Raw genomic sequence first — 24,041 nt, 5'->3', positions numbered from 1 at the left:
CACACACAAACTGGACACAAACACACACACACACACACACACACACACACACACACACACACACACACACACACACACACACACACACACACACACACGGTCAGCATATAACTTAGTCCAAGTGGTGGTCAGAATGTTTGTCTTAACTAGCCTGATAACTCCAACATGTCTGATATGAACATTGACATAAACCCTCTACATACTTGTGTTTCTCCAGTCTGAAGTGTGGATCCTCCAGTCCAGCAGAGAGCAGTCTGACTCCTGAGTCTCCTGGGTGATTGTAGCTCAGGTCCAGCTCTCTCAGGTGTGAGGGGTTTGACTTCAGAGCTGAGACCAGAGAAGCACAGCCTTCCTCTGTGACTAGACAGCCTGACAGCCTGCAAAGAGTCAAATCATATTAAAATCACACTGCTATCCTTTGGTGGTGAAAATAGTGGCAGTATATTTTTTCTACATAATAAGATATATCAGTGTCCTGAAACCTGCCATATCTATTCATAAATGAATGTATAATTATTAGAAATGATCATAATATTGCTTGTAGAGAGAAACATGTATAGTACAAATATTTGAGTAGACTGACCAGAGCAGTTTAAAAAGCAGTATCAGTCAAAAGACAGACAGTGAGGTATCATATTTAGATTGTATTGAGTATACAGTCCACACCATATCTATTTTGACAGTGAAGATTACATTTTAAATGTCGCTATATACTCCAACATTTGGGATTTGAGATCAAATGTTTTATATGAGGTGACAGTATATAATGTCACCTTTTATTTGAGGATATTTTAATACATATCTGTTTCACCGTTTAGAAATGAAAGCACTTTATGTATCTAGTCCCCCATTTGAAGAAGTCATAACTATTTTGACCAATTCACTTATAGTGTATTAAAGTAGTCAAAAGTTTAGTATTTGGTTGTAAACTCGTTGGTTGCATTTGCAGTTTGTTTTGGTTGTGTTTTGGGTTATGTTTTGCCCGATAGTAACTGAATGGTGGATGATGACTGGAGTAAATTTCTGTCTAAGTGAGTAAATAACATGTTTCTAAACACTACTAAATTAATCCTGATGATGCAATGATGAAGAAAAATCATGAATGAATCATGAATAATAATGAGTGAGAAAGTTACAGAGGCTACAACGAAACATGCTAACCTCTCACCATTACCAATAACAGAAGGGGTATGATCCTTGTTCCTCTGTAACTTTCTCATTCATCATCATTCACGATTCATTCATGATTATTCATAATCACGGTAGCATCCACATGAATGTAGAAGTGTTCAGAAACATCTTCTATTTTTACTGACAATACAAGTGAAGTGACTCCAAAATGACAGGACATTATTCACCATTCAGCTTCTATTGGGAAAAACATCATCTAAAACACAACCAAGACAAACTGCAAATGTATTCAACACGTTTGTAGAATCACAAGCTTGATGTAATCACTGCAGGCAAAGAATATTGGACCAAATACTAAACTTAAGACTCCTTTAATACAATATAAGTGAATATGTCCAAATTATTAAGACTTTTTCAAATGGGAGAACTAGATACATAAAGTGCTTTCATTTCTAAACAGTAAAACAGATATGTATGAAAATACCCTAAAATAAAAGGTGACATTCTGTACTGTTGCCTAATATGAAACATTCTATCTCAAATCCAAAATCCTGGAGCACAGCACCAAATGTAAAACTGTAAGCTTCACTGTCCAAACACATATGGTGTGGACTATGTGTGCCTGGTAAACACATGTGGATCTGGTGAACAGTTATCACTTGTTGACCAACTACAGGAATACTGACCTCAGAGTCTCCAGTTTACAGTGGGGATTCCCCAGTCCAGCAGAGAGCAGCTTCACTCCTGAATCCTTCAGGTCATTGTTACTCAGATCCAGCTCTCTCAGGTGTGAGGGGTTTGACTTCGGAGCTGAGACCAGAGAAGCACAGCCTTCCTCTGTGACTAGACAGCCTGACAGCCTGCAAAGAGTCAAATCATATTAAAACCACACTGCTATTCTTTGGTGGTGAAAATATATTTTTTCAAAATTTTCAGATACATCAGTGTCCTGAAACCTGCCATATCTATTCATATATAGTAGTGTTTGGAAACATGTTATCTATTGTTAATAATGATACATTAATTTATATACAGTACCAGTCAAAAGTTTGGACACACCTACTCATTCAAGTTTTTGTTTAGTTTTTTTAAAACAATTTTTCTACATTGTAGAATAATAGTGAAGACATCAAAACTATGAAATAACACACATGGAATCATGTAGTAACCAAAAAACTGTTAAACAAATCAAAATATATTTTAGATTTTAGATTCTTAAATAGCCACCCGTTGCCTTGATGACAGCTTTGCACACTCTTGGCATTCTCTCAACCAGTTTCATGAGGTAGTCACCTGGAACGCATTTCAATTAACAGGTGTGCCTTCTTAAAAGGTAATTTGTGGAATTTATTTCCTTAATGAGTTTGAGCCAATCAGTTGTGTTGTAACAAGGTAGGGGTGGTATACAGAAGATAGCCCTATTGGGTAAAAGACCAAGTCCATATTATGGCAAGAACAGCTCAAATAAGCAAAGAGAAATGACAGTCCATCATTACTTTAAGACATGACGGTCATTCAATAAGGAACATTTCAAGAACTTTTAAAGTTTCTTCAAGTGCAGTCGCAAAAAATATCAAGCACTATGATGAAACTGGCTATCATGAGGACCGCCACAGGAATGGAAGACCCAGAGTTACCTCTCCTGCAGAGGATAAGTTCATCTGAGTTACCAGCCTCAGAAATTGCTGCCCAAATAAATTCTTCACAGAGTTCAAGTCACAGACACATCTCAACATCAACTGTTCAGAGGAGACTGTGTGAATCAGGCCTTCATGGTCGAATTCAATCAATTTTATTTTATATAGCCCTTCTTACATCAGCTAATATCTCGAAGTGCTGTACAGAAACCCAGCCTAAAACCCCAAACAGCTAGTAATGCAGGTGTAGAAGCACGGTGGCTAGGAAAAACTCCCTAGAAAGGCAAAACCTAGGAAGAAACCTAGAGAGGAACCAGGCTATGAGGGGTGGCCAGTCCTCTTCTGGCTGTGCCGGGTGGAGATTATAACAGAACCATGCCAAGATGTTCAATTGCTGCAAATAAACCACTACTAAAGGACACAAATAATAAGAAGAGACCTGCTTGGGCCAAGAATCACGAGCAATGGACATTACACAGGTGGACATTTGTCCTTTGGCCTGGAGTCCAAATTTGAGATTTTTGGTTCCAACCGCCGTGTCTTTGTGAGAAGCTGTGTGCGTGAACGGATGATCTCGGCATGTGTAGTTCCCACCGTAAAGCTTGGAGGAGGAGGTGTTATGGTGTGGGGGTGCTTTGCTGGTGACACTGTTTGTGATTTATTTAGAATTCAAGGCACACTTAACCAGCATGGCTACCACAGCATTCTGCAGCGATACGCCATCCCATCTGGTTTGGGCTTAGTGGGACTATCATTTGTTTTTCAACAGGACAATGACCCAACACACTTCCAGACTGTGTAAGGAGAGGGATTGAGTGCTGCATCAGATGACCTGGCCTCCACAATCACCCGACCTCAACCCAATTGAGATGGTTTGGGATGAGTCGGACGGCAGAGTGAAGGAAAAGCAGCCAACAAGTGCTCAGCATATGTGGGAATTCCTTCAAGACTGTTGGAAAAGCATTCCAGGTGAAGCTGGTTGAGAGAATGCCAAGAGTATGCAAAGCTGTCATCAAGGCAAAGGGTGGCTATTTGAAGAATTTCAAATATAAAATATATTTTCATTTGTTTAACACTATTTGGGTTACTACATGATTCCATATGTGTTATTTCATAGTTTTGATGTCTTCACTATTATTCTACAATGGAAAAAATAGTAAAAATAAAGAAAAACCCTTCATTGAGTAGGTGTGTCCAAACTTTTGACTGGTACTGTATATACATGAATTAATGTATGATTATTAACAGTAGATAACATGTTTCTAAACACTACTAAATTAATCATTGTGTGTGTGTGTGTCCAGTGTGTGTGTGTTTGTGTGTGTCTAGTGTGTGTTTGTGTGTGTGTGTGTGTCCTTTGTGTGTATGTGTCCAGTGTGTGTGTTTACAGTGTGTGTGTGTGTTGGTGTGTGTGTGTGTGTGTGTGTATGTGTGTCCAATGAGTGTGTGTTCATTGAGTGATACAGGAATACTGACCTCAGTGTCTCCAGTTTACAGTGGGGATTCCCCAGTCCAGCAGAGAGCAGCTTCACCCCTGAATCCTTCAGGTCATTGTTACTCAGATCCAGCTCTCTCAGGTGTGAGGGGTTTGACTTCAGAGCTGAGACCAGAGAAGCACAGCCTTCCTCTGTGACTAGACAGCCTGACAGCCTGCAAAGAGTCAAATCATATTAAAACCACACTGCTATTCTTTGGTGGTGAAGATATTGAAAGTATATTTTTCAACATTTTCAGATAAATCAGTGTCCTGAAACCTGCCCTATCTATTCATAAATGGATGTTTCATTATTAGAAATGACAAATTATCAAAGTACTGCTTGTAGATATAAAAATATGTAGTACAAATATTTGAGTAGACTGACCAGAGCAGTTTAAAAAGCAGTATCAGTCAAAAGACAAACAGTGAGGTATCAGATTTAGATTGTATTGAGTATACAGTCCACACCATATCTATTTTGACAGTGAAGCTAACATTTTAAATGTGGCTCTATACTCCAACATTTGGGATTTGAGATCAGATGTTTTATATGAGGTGACAGTATATAATGTCACCTTTTATTTGAGGGTATTTTCATACATATCTGTTTCAACATTTAGAAATGAAAGCACTTTATGTATCTAGTCCCCCATTTGAAGAAGTCATAAGTATTCTGACCAATTCACTTATAGTGTATTAAAGTAGTCAAAAGTTGAGTATTTGGTCCCAAACTCGTTGGTTGCATTTGCAGTTTGTTTTGGTTGTGTTTTGGGTTGTGTTTTGTCCGATAGTAGCTGAATGGTGGATGATGACTGGAGTAATTTTCTGTCTATGTGAGTAGATAACATGTTTCTAAACACTACTATATTAATCCTAATGATTACATGATTTAGAAAAATCATGAATGAATCATGAATAATAATGAGTGAGAAAGTTACAGAGGCTACAACAAAACATGCTAACCTCTCACCATTACCAATAACAGAGGGGGTTATGATCCTTGTGCCTCTGTAACTTTCTCATTCATCATCATTCACGATTCATTCATGATTATTCATAATCATAGTAGCATCCACATGAATGTAGAAGTGTTCAGAAACATCTTCTATTCTTACTGACAATACAAGTGAAGTGACTCCAAAATGACAGGACATTATTCACCATTCAGTTTCTATTAGGAAAAACATCATCCAAAACACAACCAAAACAAACTGCAAATGTATTCAACAAGTTTGTAGAATCACAAGCTTGACGTAATCACTGCAGGTAAGGAATATGGGACCAAATACTAAACTTATGACTACTTTAATACATTATAAGTGAATATGTCCAAATTATTACGACTTTTTCAAATGGGTGAACTAGATACATTAAGTGCTTTCATTTCTAAACAGTAACACAGATATGTATGAATACCTTCAAATAAAATTTGACATTATATACTGTTACCTAATATGAAACATTCTACCTCAAATCCAAAATGATGGAGCATAGCATCAAATGTAAAACTGTAAGCTTCACTGTCCAAACACATATGGTGTGGACTATGTGTGCCTGGTAAACACATGTGGATCTGGTGAACAGTTATCACTTGTTGACCAACTACAGGAATACTGACCTCAGAGTCTCCAGTTTACAGTGGGGATTCCCCAGTCCAGCAGAGAGCAGCTTCACTCCTGAATCCTTCAGGTCATTGTTACTCAGATCCAGCTCTCTCAGGTGTGAGGGGTTTGACTTCAGAGCTGAGACCAGAGAAGCACAGCCTTCCTCTGTGACTAGACAGCCTGACAGCCTGCAATGAGTAAAATCATATTAAAACCACACTGCTATTCTTTGGTGGTCAAAATAGTGGCAGTATATTTTTTGCAACATATTGAGATATATCAGCGTCCTGAAACCTGCCATATCTATTCATAAATGAATGTTTCATTATTGGAAATGACAAATTAACAAAGTATTGCTTGTAGATACAAAAATGCATATTACAAATATTTGAGTAGACTGACCAGAGCAGTTTAAAAAGCACTATCAGTCAAAAGACAGACAGTGAGGTATCAGATTTAGATTGTATTGAGTATACAGTCCACACCATATCTAGTTTGACAGAGAAGCTAACATTTCAAATGAAAGCACTTTATGTATCTATTCCCCCCATTTGAAGAAGTCAAAAGTATTCTGACCAATTCACTTCAAGTGTATTAAAGTAGTCAAAAGTTGAGTATTTGGTCCCAAACTCGTTGGTTGCATTTGCAGTTTGTTTTGGTTGTGTTTTGGGTTATGTTTTGCCCAATAGTAACTGAATGGTGGATGATGACTGGAGTAATTTTCTGTCTAAGTGAGTAGATAACATGTTTCTAAACATTACTAAATGAATTCTGATGATGCCATGATTAAGAAAAATTATGAATTAATCATTAATAATAATGAGTGAGAGAGTTCCAGAGGATACAACAAAATATGCTAACCTCTCACCATTAACATAAAATAAAAGGTGACATTCTGTAATTCCACCTAATATGAAACATTTTATCTCAAATCCAAAATGCTGGAGCATAGCGCCAAATTAAAAACTGTAAGCTTCACTGTCCAAACACATATGGTGTGGACTATGTGTGCCTGGTAAACACATGTGGATCTGGTGAACAATTATCACTTGTTGACCAACTACAGGAATACTGACCTCAGAGTCTCCAGTTTACAGTGGGGATTCCCCAGTCCAGCAGAGAGCAGCTTCACTCCTGAATCCTTCAGGTCATTGTTACTCAGATCCAGCTCTCTCAGGTGTGAGGGGTTTGACCTCAGAGCTGAGACCAGAGAATCACAGCCTTCCTCTGTGACTAGACAGTGTGACAGCCTGCAAAGAGTCAAATCATATTAAAACCACACTGCTATTCTTTGGCGGTGAAAATAGTGGCAGTATATTTTTTCAACATATTCAGATATATCAGTGTCCTGAAACCTGCCATATCTATTCATAAATTAATGTATCATTATTAGAAATTATCAGATTATTGCTTCTAGATAGAACATGTACAGTGAGGGAAAAAAGTATTTGATCCCCTGCTGATTATGTACGTTTGCCCACTGACAAAGAAATGATCAGTCTATCATTTTAATGGTAGGTTTATTTGAACAGTGAGAGACAGAATAACAACAAAATCCAGAAAAACGCATGTCAAAAATGTTATATATTGATTTGCATTTTAATGAGGGAAATAATTATTTGACCCCCTCTCAATCAGAAAGGTTTCTGGCTCCCAGGTGTCTTTTATACAGGTAACGAGCTGAGATTAGGAGCACACTCTTAAAGGGAGTGCTCCTAATCTCAGCTTGTTACCTGTATAAAAGACACCTGTCCACAGAAGCAATCAATCAATCAGATTCCAAACTCTCCACCATGGCCAAGACCAAAGAGCTCTCCAAGGATGTCAGGGACAAGATTGTAGACCTACACAAGGCTGGAATGGGCTACAAGACCATCGCCAAACAATTGGTGAGAAGGTGACAACAGTTGGTGCGATTATTCGCAAATGGAAGAAACACAAAAAAACTGTCAATCTCCCTCGGCCTGGGGCTCCATGCAAGATATCACCTCGTGGAGTTGCAATGATTATTTACATTTTAGCAGACGCTCTTATCCAGAGCGACTTACATTTAGTGCATACATTATATTTTTAATTTTTTTCATACTGGCCCCCTGTGGGAATCGAACCCACAACCCTGGCATTGCAAATGCCATGCTCTACCAACTGAGCTAAATCCCTGCCGGCCATTCCCTCCCCTACCTGGACCAATTGTGCACCGCCCCATGGGTCTCCCGGTCGCGGCCAGCTACGACAGAGACTGGATTTGAACCAGGATCTCTAGTGGCACAGCTAGCACTGCGATGCAGTGCCTTAGACCACTGCGCCACTCAGGAGAATTACAGGAATTCCAGGAACTACAGGAATTATGAGAACAGTGAGGAATCAGCCCAGAACTACACGGGAGGATCTTGTCAATGATCCCAAGGCAGCTGGGACCATAGTCACCAAGAAAAAAATTGGTAACACACTATGCCAGGGTTCTTCAATTCCGGTCCTGGAGGGCCGAAACACCTCTGTTTTTCATCCTCTCCTTCTAATCAGGGGCTAATTCAGACCTGGGACACCAGGTGAGTGCAATTAACTACCAGGTAGAAATTAAAAAAACACAAGTGTTTCGGCCCTCCAGGACCGGAATTGAAGAACCCTGCACTATGCCGTGAAAGGACTGAAACCCTGCAGCGCCCGCAAGGTCCCCCTGCTCAAGAAAGCACTTATACAGGCCCGTCTGAAGTTTGCCAATGAACATCTGAATGATTCAGAGGAGAACTGGGTGAAAGTATTGTGGTCAGATGAGACCAAAAACTAGGTCTTTGGCATCAACTCAACTCGCCGTGTTTGGAGGAGGAGGAATGCTGCCTATGACCCCAAGAACACCATCCCCACCGTCAAACATGGAGGTGGAAACATTATGCTTTGGGGGTGTTTTTCTGCTAAGGGGACAGGCCAACTTCACCGCATCAAAGGGACGATGGACGGGGCCATGTACCGTCAAATCTTGGATGAGAACCTCCTTCCCTCAGTCAGGGCATTGAAAATGGGTCGTGGATGGGTATTCCAGCATGACAATGACCCAAAACACACGGCCAAGGCAACAAAGGAGTGGCTCAAGAAGAAGCACATTAAGGTCCTGGAGTGGCCTAGCCAGTCTCCAGACCTTAATCCCATAGAAAATCTGTGGAGGGAGCTGAAGGTTCGAGTTGCGAAACGTCAGCCTCAAAACCTTAATGACTTGGAGAAGATCTGCAAAGAGGAGTGGGACAAAATCCCTCCTGAGATGTGTGCAAACCTGGTGGCCAACTACAAGAAACGTCTGACCTCTGATTGCCAACAAGGGTTTTGCCACCAAGTACTAAGTCATGTTTTGCAGAGGGGTCAAATATTTATTTCCCTCATTAAAATGCAAATCAATTTATAACATTTTTGACATGCGTTTTTCTGGATTTCTTTATTGTTATTCTGTCTCTCACTGTTCAAATAAACCTATCATTAAAATGATGGACTGATCATGTCTTTGTCAGTGGGCAAATGTACAAAATCAGCAGGGGATCAAATACTTTTTTCCCTCACTGTATAGTACAAATATTTGAGTAGACTGACCAGAGCAGTTTAAAAAGCATTATCAGTCAAAAGACAGACGGTGAGGTATCAGATTTAGATTGTATGAGTATACAGTCCACACCATATCTATTTTGACAGAGAAGCTAACATTTCAAATGAAAGCACTTTATGTATCTATTCCCCCCATTTGATGAAGTCAAAAGTATTCTGACCAATTCACTTCAAGTGTATTAAAGTAGTCAAAGGTTTAGTATTTGGTCCCAAACTCGTTGGTTGCATTTGCAGTTTGTTTTGGTTGTGTTTTGGGTTATGTTTTGCCCAATAGTAACTGAATGGTGGATGATGACTGGATTAATTTTCTGTCTAAGTGAGTAGATAACATGTTTCTAAACATTACTAAATGAATCCTGATGATGCCATGATTAAGAAAAATTATGAATTAATCATTAATAATAATGAGTGAGAGAGTTCCAGAGGCTACAACAAAATATGCTAACCTCTCACCATTAACATAAAATAAAAGGTGACCTTTCTGTAATTCCACCTAATATGAAACATTTTATCTCAAATCCAAAATGCTGGAGCATAGCGCCAAATTAAAAACTGTAAGCTTCACTGTCCAAACACATATGGTGTGGACTATGTGTGCCTGGTAAACACATGTGGATCTGGTGAACAGTTATCACTTGTTGACCAACTACAGGAATACTGACCTCAGAGTCTCCAGTTTACAGTGGGGATTCCCCAGTCCAGCAGAGAGCAGCTTCACTCCTGAATCCTTCAGGTCATTGTAGCTCAGGTCCAGCTCTCTCAGGTGTGAGGGGTTTGACCTCAGAGCTGAGACCAGATAATCACAGCCTTCCTCTGTGACTAGACAGTGTGACAGCCTGCAAAGAGTCAAATCATATTAAAACCACACTGCTATTCTTTGGCGGTGAAAATAGTGGCAGTATATTTTTTCAACATATTCAGATATATCAGTGTCCTGAAACCTGCCATATCTATTCATAAATTAATGTATCATTATTAGAAATTATCAGATTATTGCTTCTAGATAGAACATGTACAGTGAGGGAAAAAAGTATTTGATCCCCTGCTGATTTTGTACGTTTGCCCACTGACAAAGAAATGATCAGTCTATCATTTTAATGGTAGGTTTATTTGAACAGTGAGAGACAGAATAACAACAACAAAATCCAGAAAAACGCATGTCAAAAATGTTATAAATTGATTTGCATTTTAATGAGGAAAATAATTATTTGACCCCCTCTCAATCAGAAAGGTTTCTGGCTCCCAGGTGTCTTTTATACAGGTAATGAGCTGAAATTAGGAGCACACTCTTAAAGGGAGTGCTCCTAATATCAGCTTGTTACCTGTATAAAAGACACCTGTCCACAGAAGCAATCAATCAATCAGATTCCAAACTCTCCACCATGGCCAAGACCAAAGAGCTCTCCAAGGATGTCAGGGACAAGATTGTAGACCTACACAAGGCTGGAATGGGCTACAAGACCATCGCCAAACAATTGGTGAGAAGGTGTCAACAGTTGGTGCGATTATTCGCAAATGGAAGAAACACAAAAAAACTGTCAATCTCCCTCGGCCTGGGGCTCCATGCAAGATATCACCTCGTGGAGTTGCAATGATTATTTACATTTTAGCAGACGCTCTTATCCAGAGCGACTTACATTTAGTGCATACATTATATTTTTAATTTTTTTCATACTGGCCCCCTGTGGGAATCGAACCCACAACCCTGGCATTGCAAATGCCATGCTCTACCAACTGAGCTACATCCCTGCCGGCCATTCCCTCCCCTACCTGGACCAATTGTGCGCCGCCCCATGGGTCTCCCGGTCATGGCCGGCTACAACAGAGCCTGGATTCGAACCAGGATCTCTAGTGGCACAGCTAGCACTGCAATGCAGTGCCTTAGACCACTGCGCCACTCAGGAGAATTACAGGAATTCCAGGAACTACAGGAACTACAGGAATTATGAGAACAGTGAGGAATCAGCCCAGAACTACACGGGAGGATCTTGTCAATGATCCCAAGGCAGCTGGGACCATAGTCACCAAGAAAAAAATTGGTAACACACTATGCCAGGGTTCTTCAATTCCGGTCCTGGAGGGCCGAAACACCTCTGTTTTTCATCCTCTCCTTCTAATCAGGGGCTAATTCAGACCTGGGACACCAGGTGAGTGCAATTAACTACCAGGTAGAAATTAAAAAAACACAAGTGTTTCGGCCCTCCAGGACCGGAATTGCAGAACCCTGCACTATGCCGTGAAAGGACTGAAACCCTGCAGCGCCCGCAAGGTCCCCCTGCTCAAGAAAGCACTTATACAGGCCCGTCTGAAGTTTGCCAATGAACATCTGAATGATTCAGAGGAGAACTGGGTGAAAGTATTGTGGTCAGATGAGACCAAAAACTAGGTCTTTGGCATCAACTCAACTCGCCGTGTTTGGAGGAGGAGGAATGCTGCCTATGACCCAAAGAACACCATCCCCACCGTCAAACATGGAGGTGGAAACATTATGCTTTGGGGGTGTTTTTCTGCTAAGGGGACAGGACAACTTCACCGCATCAAAGGGACGATGGACGGGGCCATGTACGGTCAAATCTTGGATGAGAACCTCCTTCCCTCAGTCAGGGCATTGAAAATGGGTCGTGGATGGGTATTCCAGCATGACAATGACCCAAAACACACGGCCAAGGCAACAAAGGAGTGGCTCAAGAAGAAGCACATTAAGGTCCTGGAGTGGCCTAGCCAGTCTCCAGACCTTAATCCCATAGAAAATCTGTGGAGGGAGCTGAAGGTTCGAGTTGCCAAACGTCAGCCTCAAAACCTTAATGACTTGGAGAAGATCTGCAAAGAGGAGTGGGACAAAATCCCTCCTGAGATGTGTGCAAACCTGGTGGCCAACTACAAGAAACGTCTGACCTCTGATTGCCAACAAGGGTTTTGCCACCAAGTACTAAGTCATGTTTTGCAGAGGGGTCAAATATTTATTTCCCTCATTAAAATGCAAATCAATTTATAACATTTTTGACATGCGTTTTTCTGGATTTCTTTATTGTTATTCTGTCTCTCACTGTTCAAATAAACCTATCATTAAAATGATGGACTGATCATGTCTTTGTCAGTGGGCAAACGTACAAAATCAGCAGGGGATCAAATACTTTTTTCCCTCACTGTATAGTACAAATATTTGAGTAGACTGACCAGAGCAGTTTAAAAAGCAGTATCAGTCAAAAGACAGACGGTGAGGTATCAGATTTAGATTGTATTGAGTATACAGTCCACACTATATCTATTTTGACAGAGAAGCTAACATTTTAAATGAAAGCACTTTATGTATCGATTCCCCCCATTTGAAGAAGTCAAAAGTATTCTGACCAATTCACTTCAAGTGTATTAAAGTAGTCAAAGGTTTAGTATTTGGTCCCAAACTCGTTGGTTGCATTTGCAGTTTGTTTTGGTTGTGTTTTGGGTTATGTTTTGCCCAATAGTAACTGAATGGTGGATGATGACTGGATTAATCTTCTGTCTAAGTGAGTAGATAACATGTTTCTAAACACTACTAAATTAATCCTGATAATACAACAAAACATGCTAACCTCTCACCATTAACATAAAATAAAAGGTGACATTCTGTACTGTAACCTAATATGAAACGTTTTATCTGAAATCTAAATTGCTGGATTATAGCGCCAAATTTAAAACTGTAAGCTTCACTGTCCAAACACATATAAGCTCCTGAGTGGCGCAGTGGTCTAAGGCACTGCATTGCAGTGCTAACTGTGCCACTAGATCCTGGTTCGAATCCAGGCTCTGACGCGACCGGGAGACTCATGGGCGGCGCACAATTGGCCCAGCGTCATCCAGGGTAGGGGAGGGAATGGCCGGCAGGGATGTAGCTCAGTTGATAGAGCATGGCGTTTGCAACGCCAGGGTTGTGGGTTCGATTCCCACGGGGGGCCAATATTTAAAAAATATGTATTCACTACCTGTAAGTCGCTCTGGATAAGAGCGTCTGCTAAATGACTAAAATGTAAACATATGGTGTGGACTATGTGTGCCTGGTAAACACATATGAATCTGGTGAACAGTTATCACTTGTTGACCAACTACAGGAATACTGACCTCAGAGTCTCCAGTTTACAGTGGGGATTCCCCAGTCCAGCAGAGAGCAGCTTCACTCCTGAATCCTTCAGGTCATTGTTACTCAGATCCAGCTCTCTCAGGTGTGAGGGGTTTGAACTCAGAGCTGAGACCAGAGAAGTACAGCCTTTCTCTGTGACTCCACAGCCTGACAGCCTGACAGAGAGATCATCATGATTTCACAAACACACTGTTAATTTAACACCAGTAGTGTAGAAGGACAATGGCAGATGCATTTGGTTTATTCTCTTAAACAACATATAGATTAATCTTCCGTCTCCTAGAATTGTATGGTCATATTGTTATACTAATGTGAACATCAATGCATTGATTCAGTAAGTTTTTCAATGTAATATTATACATTATATACATATTATAATACATATATATTTCTCTAAACTGAATATTTCTTCCTGATGATTAGTACTTAAATGTCATTTTATGTACTCACAGAGCAGCTCTGGAGGCTTTGACCACTGGCAGCAGCCTCAGAAGACCTTCCTCTGATCTGGAGTATTTCTTCAGGTCAAACACATCCAGCTCCTTTTCTGAAGTCAGCAACACAAAGACCAGAGCTGACCACTGTGCAGGTGACAGTTCTTCTTCTGAGAGACTTCCTGATCTCAGGTAGCTTTGGATCTCCTCCACTAGAGAATGGTCATTCAGTTCATTCAGACAGTGGAACAGATTGATGCACCTCTCTGGAGAGGGATTCTCCCTGATCTTCTCCTTGATGTACTTGACTGTTTCTTCATGGCTCTGTGAGCTGCTTCTTGTCTTTGTCAGTAGACCTCGTAAGTACTTCTGATTGGACTCCAGTGAGAGGCCCAGAAGGAAGCGGAGGAACAGGTCCAGGTTTCCCGTCTCACTTTGTAAGGCTTTATCCACAGCACTCTTGTAGAAAGTAACTTCAGGCATGTCTCTGAACAGTGCAAAAAAGTTCCTGGTTGATTGAGGTTTTGCCATTAGATTCTCATTGTTGTTGATGAATGAGAGGAACACATATACAGCAGCCAGAAACTCCTGAATGCTCAGATGCACGAAGCAGTACACCTTGTCCTGGTACAGCCCACATTCCTCTTTAAAGAGCTGTGTGCACAATCCTGAGTACACTGAGGCTTCATTGACATCAATGCCAGCCTCTTTCAGGTCTTCTTCATAGAAAATCAGATTGCCATTCACAAGCTGTTGAAAAGCCAGTTTTCCCAGTGACAGAATGCTCTCTTTATTCCAGTGTGGACCTGTCTCTTCTTTCCCAAGATACTTTTCATTCTTCTGTTTGGTATGAAACTCCACAAGGTGTGTGTACATCTCAGTCAGAGTCTTGGGCATCTCTTCTGTCTTGTCTGTACTCAACATGTGTTCAAGGACTGTTGCAGAAATCCAACAGAAGACTGGAATGTGGCACATGATGTGGAGGCTCCTTGATGTCTTTATGTGTGAGATGATTCTGCTGGCCAGGTCCTGATCACTGAATCTCTTCCTGAAGTACTCCTCCTTCTGTGGGTCATTGAACCCTCGTACCTCTGTCACCTGGTCAACACACCCTGAAGGGATCTTATTGGCTGCTGCAGGTCGGGTAGTTATCCAGAGGAGAGCAGAGGGAAGCAGATTTCCCTTGATGAGATTTGTCAGCAGAACATCCACTGAGGTTGACTTTGTGATGTCACAGCATATCTTGTTCTTCTTGAAGTCTAGGGGCAGTCGGCACTCATCCAGACCATCAAAGATGAACAGAACTTTGTACTTGTCGTAGTTGGAGATTCTTGATTCTTTGGTTTCCATTGAGAAGTGATTGAGAAGTTCAATGAAAGTCTGTTTTTTCTTTTTCATCGAATGTAGCTCCCGAAAAGGGAATGAAAATACAAACTGGACATCCTGATTTGCTTTTCCTTCAGCCCAGTCCAGAATGAACTTCTGCACAGAGACTGTTTTTCCAATGCCAGCGACTCCCTTTGTCAGCACAGTTCTGATAAGTTTGTCTTGTCCAGTTAAGGGTTTGAAGATGTCGTTACATTTGATTGCAGTCTCTGGTCTTGCTTGTTTCCTGGTTGTTGTCTCAATCTGTCTCAGCTCATGTTCATTATTGACCTCTCCTGTTCCACCCTCTGTGATGTAGAGCTCTGTGTAGATCTTATTGAGAAGTGTTGGGTTTCCTTGTTTAGCAATCCCCTCAAATACACACTGAAACTTCTTCTTTAGATTCGATTTGAGTTCACGTTGACAAATCACAGCAAGCTCATCTGAATGAAGAAATAACACAGAGGATATTAATATTACGTCTGTTTTAATGCCTACAATATTGTGGGACTGTTATAACATTTTAAATTATAATAATTTATTTGTATAACTGACTGTATAAATGTGTAAATGTTCTCATAATGCATTACAGACTGGTATGACTGATTATATTATTATTGGTATTATCTCTCTCTCTCTCTCTCTCTCTCTCTCTCTCTCTCTCTCTCTCTCTCTCTCTCTCTCTCTCTCTCTCTCTCTCTCAACACAACACAACACATCCCTGCTGCTAGTTGATGAGGTCACTAGGTGTTGTGTTAAGGCTGCTACAATATCATTGAGTTACACAGCTACTTTAGCTGTACTTTAGCTACAGCTTTTAAATGTTATAAAACAGCATTCAACACGAGGCAGACAGCTCTTACTTTTCTCCAGTGTGTCAGCAAGCTCCTTCTGGTTCATTTTCCTCAGGACGTGCAGTGTGATCTTCAGAGCCCCCTCTCTGGCACTGCTCTCCTGCTTCTCATCTTCAGCATCCACCACTTCCTTATCCTGCTTCTGACTCTCAAAGCCTTCTGGGAGTTCTGGACTAAGAATCCTCTTGAACATCTTCAGCTCGTTCTTCACAAATGTCATAATATTCTCTTCAAGCAACTGAAAGAAATCAAGTAAATCAGTTAAGCAAGAGACTAAATGCTTTCTCATTAACACATGAATTAATGATTGAAAGATCAACTTTACTTGAGGTAAACAAAAACAAATGTACATAACAGGACCACATACACTGAATATGGAGGCCAGGTCTGTTTGATGACTCTGGGAAGACTGACCACTGAGAATCTCTGACTCTGATCTCTCCTGTTGGTTTCTGTGGAAAAAACATGAGATTACATCTCCTCATCCAGGGAGTGCACACACACACACACACACACACACACACACACACACACACACACACACACACACACACACACACACAGACACACACACACACACACACAGGGAGGGATGTAGTGTTTGTTTAATATTGTTTCAGGACTATGAAAATGGAAAAAATTATTAGCCTATGGATTATGAAAACAACAAAAATAAATGGTAAAATGGGAGAGGAGAAATGACTAGAGACAGTGTTGTTTAACTCACTGACCATGACCCATGAGTTCTTCTTACCTTTGTTCAGCAGAAAAGTCTCCCTCTCTAAACTTCATAGGTTGATTCATAGACAGGTCACTCTTCATGGACACACAGCTGGGTACAGGGGAGGCTGGTCTCTCCTGCTTGATTGGACTTCAACACAACAGAGACAAGGATTACATCTCTCATCTACTCTAATCATGTTTTTTGCTAAATACTACATATCTGCCTCACTCTCAGAGAAATAAGTAGTACTGCTAGGTTTTACACAGTAATAATATATATCTGCCTCACTCTCTGAGAAATAAGTAGTACTGCTAGGTTTTACACAGAAATAATATATATCTGCCTCACTCTCAGAGAAATAAGTAGTACTGCTAGGTTTTACACAGTAATAATATATATCTACCTCACTCTCTGAGAAATAAGTAGTACTGCTAGGTTTTACAGAGTAATAATATATATATATCTGCCTCACTCTCAAAGAAATAAGTAGTACTACTAGGTTTTACACAGTAATAATATATATCTACCTCACTCTCTGAGAAATAAGTAGTACTGCTAGGTTTTACACAGTAATAATATATATCTGCCTCACTCTCAGAGAAATAAGTAGTACTACTAGGTTTAACACAGTAATAATATATATATATATGCCTCACTCTCAGAGAAATAAGTAGTACTACTAGGTTTTACACAGTAATAATATATCTGCCTCACTCTCAGAGAAATAAGTAGTACTACTAGGTTTTACACAGTAGTAATATATATATGCCTCACTCTCAGAGAAATAAGTAGTACTGCTAGGTTTTACACAGTCATAATATATATCTGCCTCACTCTCAGAGAAATAAGTAGTACTGCTAGGTTTTACACAGCTATATATATATTTCTGCCTCACTCTCAGAGAAATAAGTAGTACTACTAGGTTTTACACAGTAAAAATATATACCTGCCTCACTCTCTGAGAAATAAGTAGTACTGCTAGGTTTTACACAGTCATAATATATATATCTGCCTCACTCTCAGAGAAATAAGTAGTACTGCTAGGTTTTACACAGTCATAATATATCTGCCTCACTCTCTGAGAAATAAGTAGTACTGCTAGGTTTTACACAGTAATAATATATATCTGTCTCACTCTCTGAGAAATAAGTAGTACTGCTAGGTTTTACACAGTAATAATAATCAAAAAGAACGCTCGATTGAGGTGTTACTTTGGCAGATAATGTCACCCATCTAAATACATTGTTTGTTATTAATTTTTTATAATTATCTAAATGTATGTTGTTTTTGGTTTATGTCAGTTTCATTGTGCTATGCTATAAATTGTTATTTTATTGTTGTAAGTGGTAAAATGAACTAGAAAATGTCATATTTTGCAATTCTGAGTAATTACTACTTTAGTAAGGATATACACGTTATTCAGTACTACTGCAGTTGCTAAATAATTCCAATAGATGGCAGCATAAGACCATGAATGACATTTCAGAAGGTTAGTTTAGTTTTCTCCCTGGATACACCACCACTCCCCCTCACAGGAAAACTCCTGCACACGCTTTTTACTGTCCCTTTCCACACTGCTAACGCCTGGACATTACTTTAGTCACCTCTGGTCGAGAAAAACTTATTTTCCTAGTACATTCATTGTCAGATTCATCAACCACCCGAGCCACTGCCTGTTCACCCCGCTATCATCCAATAGCGAGGTCAGTACAGGTGCATCAAAGCTGGGACTGAGAGAATGAAAAACAGCTTCTATCTCAAGGCCATCAGACTGTTAAATAGCCATCACTAGGACATTAGAGGCTGCTGCTGCCTATTGAAATCACTGTTCACTTTAATAATGTTTACATATCTTGCACTACTCATCTCATATGTATATACTGTATTCTATAATATACTACTGTATCTTAGTCCATACCGCTCTGTCATTGCTTGTCCATATATGTATATATTCTTAAATTCCATTCCTTACTAGTTTTGTGTGTATTGGGTATATGTTGTGAAATTGTTAGATATTACTTGTTAGATATTACTGCACTGTCGGAGCTAGAAGCACAAGCATTTCGCTACACCCGCTATAACATCTGCTAAACACGTGTATGTGACAAATACACTTTGATTTGATTTGATGTAATTTATTGGCGGGCTGGAAGATGCACTCTTGTCTTTTCTATTCCGAGGTTATTTACTCCCAATATCAGATATTAAGATTATTTTCTATAATGCATGTATACTAGGGTTGAGGTTAGTGCATCTGACTAGTGATTATTTACCCGGGGTTCAACACCTGCTATAGTCAATATTTTGTTGCTCTTCCAAAAGCATCACAGGCCTAATACGAGATATATAGCTAACTAAAGTAATGAGTGACCATCTTAGAAAATCATGGGACATATAGTATTTGGTTGCATAATATTTTATGTCAATCATATTGCTGCTTGTAGCCTATGACTGATGCTTCGTTGTCTTATGCTGCCATCTATTGGAAATATTTAGCAATTAAAAGTTATTAATTCACATACAGACATTGGTGAGGCAGCTGAGAAATAAAGTGAATTAGATCAGTCTCAAACCTGACCCACGCCATTTGCTGGACTTTCACACAGAGTTTACTAAGTCACCCAATTCAAACCACATTTGAAAAATAAAACAAATGTGTCTTATTTATCAAGTGTTCTGTTTTGCAATTATACATATAATAAAATAACAACAAAATAATCAAAACGCTATGTAATACTATAATTGTATTTACTAAGATAATATTATTACTAAAATAGTTTCTAAAAGTGTTCTAGGCTACCCTACCCTAGAATTAGGGGTTAGGGTTACGGCTAAATTAGGTTATAAGTAGGGTAAGAGTTTCTGTATAGCACTTTGTGACATCTGCTGGTGTAAAAAGGGCTTTATGAATACATTTGATTGATTGTTAGGTTTAGGGTTTATATGGCAAAAAACAGTATGGGTTTATGGCACTCTTGCTCCTCCATGTGGCCGTATGTGGGTACTACATAACTCACTCATGACACTTGCTAGGCTCATAATCTGAGGTAGCAACTGCGTCAGATCTACAAATCAATGAGCTAGACCACCCGATTAGACAACAATCACCCCATTATATCCATTTGGTTTGCAACTCAGTGAACCTGCGCAGCATTCGCTCAATTTGATGCCTACTAACAAAGATTTCGATGCATATCAAATTACCCAGCAGCCATTTAGAAACAACAAGTTGTCAAAAAAAGTGTTATTTCTTAATAAAAAAATGTATTCTGGCTCTTTAAAATCGGCCACATCTTGAAAAAGAGGACAGGGACATGCGTTTTGTTTAGATTGTACACTTTTTTCTTAAAACAAATATGGTTAACCATGACCAGAACATTTTTAATGTTTGATGGCTATCCGCCAGCAATTGCCTCATAAACTGTGTCTCACCTCACTATTGGTGACCACAACATCTACTCAGGTGAACAGTGTGCGCGCTCACCAAGTAGCCATAACCTTGTTAATAATCAGTTACCTGAGGTAAACCTACAGGGTTAACGCTCACCAAGTAGCCGTAACCTTGTTAATAATAAGTTACCTGAGGTAAACCTACAGGGTTAACGCAGGCAGGTCTCATTGATAACAATAGTGAAGCTGGCATTGTGACGCAGAACAATGGGCTGGGAATAGAACGTTCTGAAGGCGAGTCGGTGTCACGGAGCTCAATAGAACTAATAGGAGCTGGTAGGGTGAAAAATACCCTAAAATAAGGCCTGTTTTTTCGCAATTACATCATAACCAGGGACAGAAGGTAATATTATTAAACTGGGCTCCATGGCGGATGCAATTAACTAGTTTTTATCCGAAAAAAAGCAATGTTAAAAATGACGTGTGTCCTGCCTACTTGAGGCGCCCCGAAAATAATATTCAAAAGTTTGGTCCTTGGACACAGAGGGGTTAAACACTAAAGTTACCGTCCATCTAGTGAAGAGGGGAGAACCGGACAGAGGGAGCGTAGGAAGCCAGCATCCGTCAATGAGAGGGGAGAAGCCCTCCACGGTATTTAACAGGTGGAAGAAACAACCCGGGAGCTCCATCGGTCCACAAGAAATGCAGGCAGCCGGTGATGATGTAGTGGTAGGTAGGATAACTAGGATGCTGCTGGTAGAGTAGCTAGCTTAGCTAGCTGTACCGACTAGCTTGGCTAACTAGCAGGTCGTTCGTCTGTCCCTCGTCTCGAGGATGATGACGAATCCGGTGAACCACACAATTAAACAAGAACAGCGAGTGAAAAGGATCTGGCTACACTCATACTGTCCCTGACCGTAAAGCAAAAAGCAAATTGAACAATAAACTTCGGCATCTCAACACTGTATCGAACTCTGTCGTTGTTCCCCGAGATCACCTCAGACCACTCTGCGCGTAACTGGACAATATGCTTGGCGCCAAACCGTACGGGGACGCGGACAGTTCCAGAACGCGGACATGAGCACTGCCAAACAATAAACTAAACCCAGTCTTTACAGTGTCTTACAAAACCATTTATTATTATTTTTTATATGTAAAACAAACATTCAAAGTTTTTTTATAACAATATTTTGAGATCTGGGCCCATATCCAAAAAAGCGTCTCAGAGTAGAAAATTGGTCGTATAAGTGTTGTATCAGCAATTCTACTCTTATGGGTATAAATTAAAGCTATGCATGAAGTCTCTAGTCGGCAGATATTTAGGACACCTCATGAGCTGTTCTAACATGTTAAGAGTTAACAGCAGGTGTCTTGATAATACTATAGAATAATGCAGTGAGTCAGTGGTTCCTGCGCCACATGTAATTGCTTTAGAGTAGTTAAAATAATGTTTCTATATTTCTATATGATCAATCCATAAATAATATAGAACTACATGCTACCGTATGTCTTGTGCTTTTGGCATTGATTTCTGTATAATAATTATGTATAATAAATGTTGGTGATTCAATATCCTAGTTAATCATTACATGTATTTTAACACACTATCTATGTTTTGCTCAGTCTGGCAGTTACCCAGAACTATCAGAGGCTCTCTCTCTTGTGGCTGCTGCTGATGACAACTGCATGTATGTTTTCATAATAATGATGTCTGCATAACATTTTGTCTTCATTTTGGCAGATTAACTCATGCTTATTTCTGAATATTAACTCAGGTTTTCGCCCAGCGGCAAATGAGTTGGAGCTGTGGCAGGCATTGGACCTGTGGCCGAAAAGTGTCCAGTTTGAATCCCGGGCCGGGTGCTGGAAAGAACGGGCGGAATTGATCTGACCCCTGGAGAGCTAATGGGTTCACATCCTCAAAACATTCACCTTTCGTTGGGCCCTTGAGCAAGGCCCTTAACCCCACAACATGCTCTCCATCCAGGGGAACTGCACTGCAGCTTGAACCTGTGCTGGTCTCAACTGTATGTGTGAGGTCTGCTGTTTGGGGGGGTTAAGAATGGAGCAGAAAATACATGTTTTTGTTGTTTGCTGCAACTAATGGACAAAGTTGTATTGTATTGTAATGTTTTGTATTGTAAAGAAGTCAGCCAGAGTTGACGTGGGCCATCGTTCAAACAAAGAGATGCCTCTCTGGCCACCAGTGTGTTTGCATATAACCAAGATCAATTCTACCCCCCATACAATACTTTTATACACAGTAATTACTTTTTATATATAATAATAATAATAATAATAATAATAATAATAATAATAATAATTACTTATACACATTACATTTTGGATAGATAGTACTCAGACATCTATAGTGTTTACAGTAATGACTATTACCGATCATGATCTTTTTTAATCCCACCCCTCTGCTACTCTCTGCCCCGCCCACCTATCTCCGTAGAACATCCTCTTTTGATTTCCACCTGCCATATTTTTTTCAACTGTGCTGTGATGTCATACATGCATTTCTAACCTTTCTAGTCGCATAGTATCCACAGACTAAATTAAAGGTCAATATTTTTCATAAGAGTATTATTCTATTGTTGATTGACTGACTATGGCTTTCAAAATCCCCAGCACTGCTATTTATAAGGATCATTTAAAATGAATATTGGGATTTTTAAACCATTCCTATTGTCATATATTGTCCTATATATTCTTAGCAAAAACAACGCTTGTAACAACGATCAGAATTAGTAAAAACAATAAGGTTATGCATGACAACATATTAGACATGACACAATCATTAGACAATGATTGTGTCATGCAAAACTTCTATAGATGTGTGTTTATGCTGGTAAAGATGTCTGTGTATGCTGGTAAAGATGTTGTGTGTGTGTGTGTGTGTGTGTGTGTGTGTGTGTGTGTGTGTGTGTGTGTGTGTGTGTGTGTGTGTGTGTGTGTGTGTGTGTGTGTGTGTGTGTGCTGGTGAGACAACCACATATCACAGTCAAATATACAGGATACAAACATTTCATTCCAGCTAAATAGCGTTTTGCTAAACAAAAATTAATACACAACAATCTATTAATTAACATCTTAGAACAACAATATTTTACAGACACGTGAAAAAATTGTGGATATAGCGTTTTAGAAATAAACTTATAAATTCTTAAACAACATTGTCATCTCACCTCTTAGCTTTGGTGTCATGTTCCCCAGAGAGACTCATTTTAGAGGCAGGGACCCCCTCCTCTCTCTCCCCAGACAGACTCATTTTAGAGGCAGGGCCCCCCTCCTCTCTCTCCCCAGAGAGACTCATATTAGAGGCAGGGCCCCCCTCCTCTCTCTCCCCAGAGAGACTCATTTTAGACCACTGACCCCTAAACAGAGATCCAACATGTTGGTTGTGGTGAACACAGTGACAACTAATTATTGAAGGTCAATTGTTCTATTTTATTCATTATCTCTTAGAAATAAAACATTTACTAACAGATACATCCAAACAGTCAGGTGATTTAATACAATCACATCAACACGTAGTCATGACTGATGATGTTAACCTTTTCTCCATGTAGTGGAACTAATAATAATAATAATAATATAATATTAATAATAATACAATAATATTATTATTAATAGTAATTAATAATAATAATGTCTCACTTTTTCTTGTAATAATTTAACTCATTCTAGTGTGTTGCTTTGTTCAACAGGTCT

General features: G+C 39.7%; 1 protein-coding gene across 1 annotated transcript; it reads right to left on the bottom strand.

The window, feature by feature from the left end:
• Positions 1-1,663: 1,663 nt before the first annotated feature.
• Positions 1,664-23,613, bottom strand: LOC311140510 (NLR family CARD domain-containing protein 3-like; the record flags this gene model as incomplete). The annotated part of the gene is made up of 8 exons (XM_084175599.1): positions 23,516-23,613; positions 16,965-17,081; positions 16,578-16,662; positions 16,220-16,448; positions 14,008-15,799; positions 5,864-6,037; positions 4,233-4,418; positions 1,664-1,682 (listed from the first exon to the last, which is right to left on the bottom strand). The coding sequence occupies exons 1-8, from the start codon at positions 23,596-23,598 to the stop codon at positions 1,664-1,666; spliced, it is 2,685 nt and encodes an 894-aa protein (XP_084031725.1). The 5' UTR covers positions 23,599-23,613.
• Between the last annotated feature and the right edge of the window lie 428 nt (positions 23,614-24,041).

This window comes from Coregonus lavaretus (genome assembly GCF_964263955.1).
Source record: "Coregonus lavaretus genome assembly, chromosome: 2".
NCBI lineage: Eukaryota > Metazoa > Chordata > Actinopteri > Salmoniformes > Salmonidae > Coregonus > Coregonus lavaretus.
This window is presented reverse-complemented; position numbering and strand designations above follow the sequence as displayed.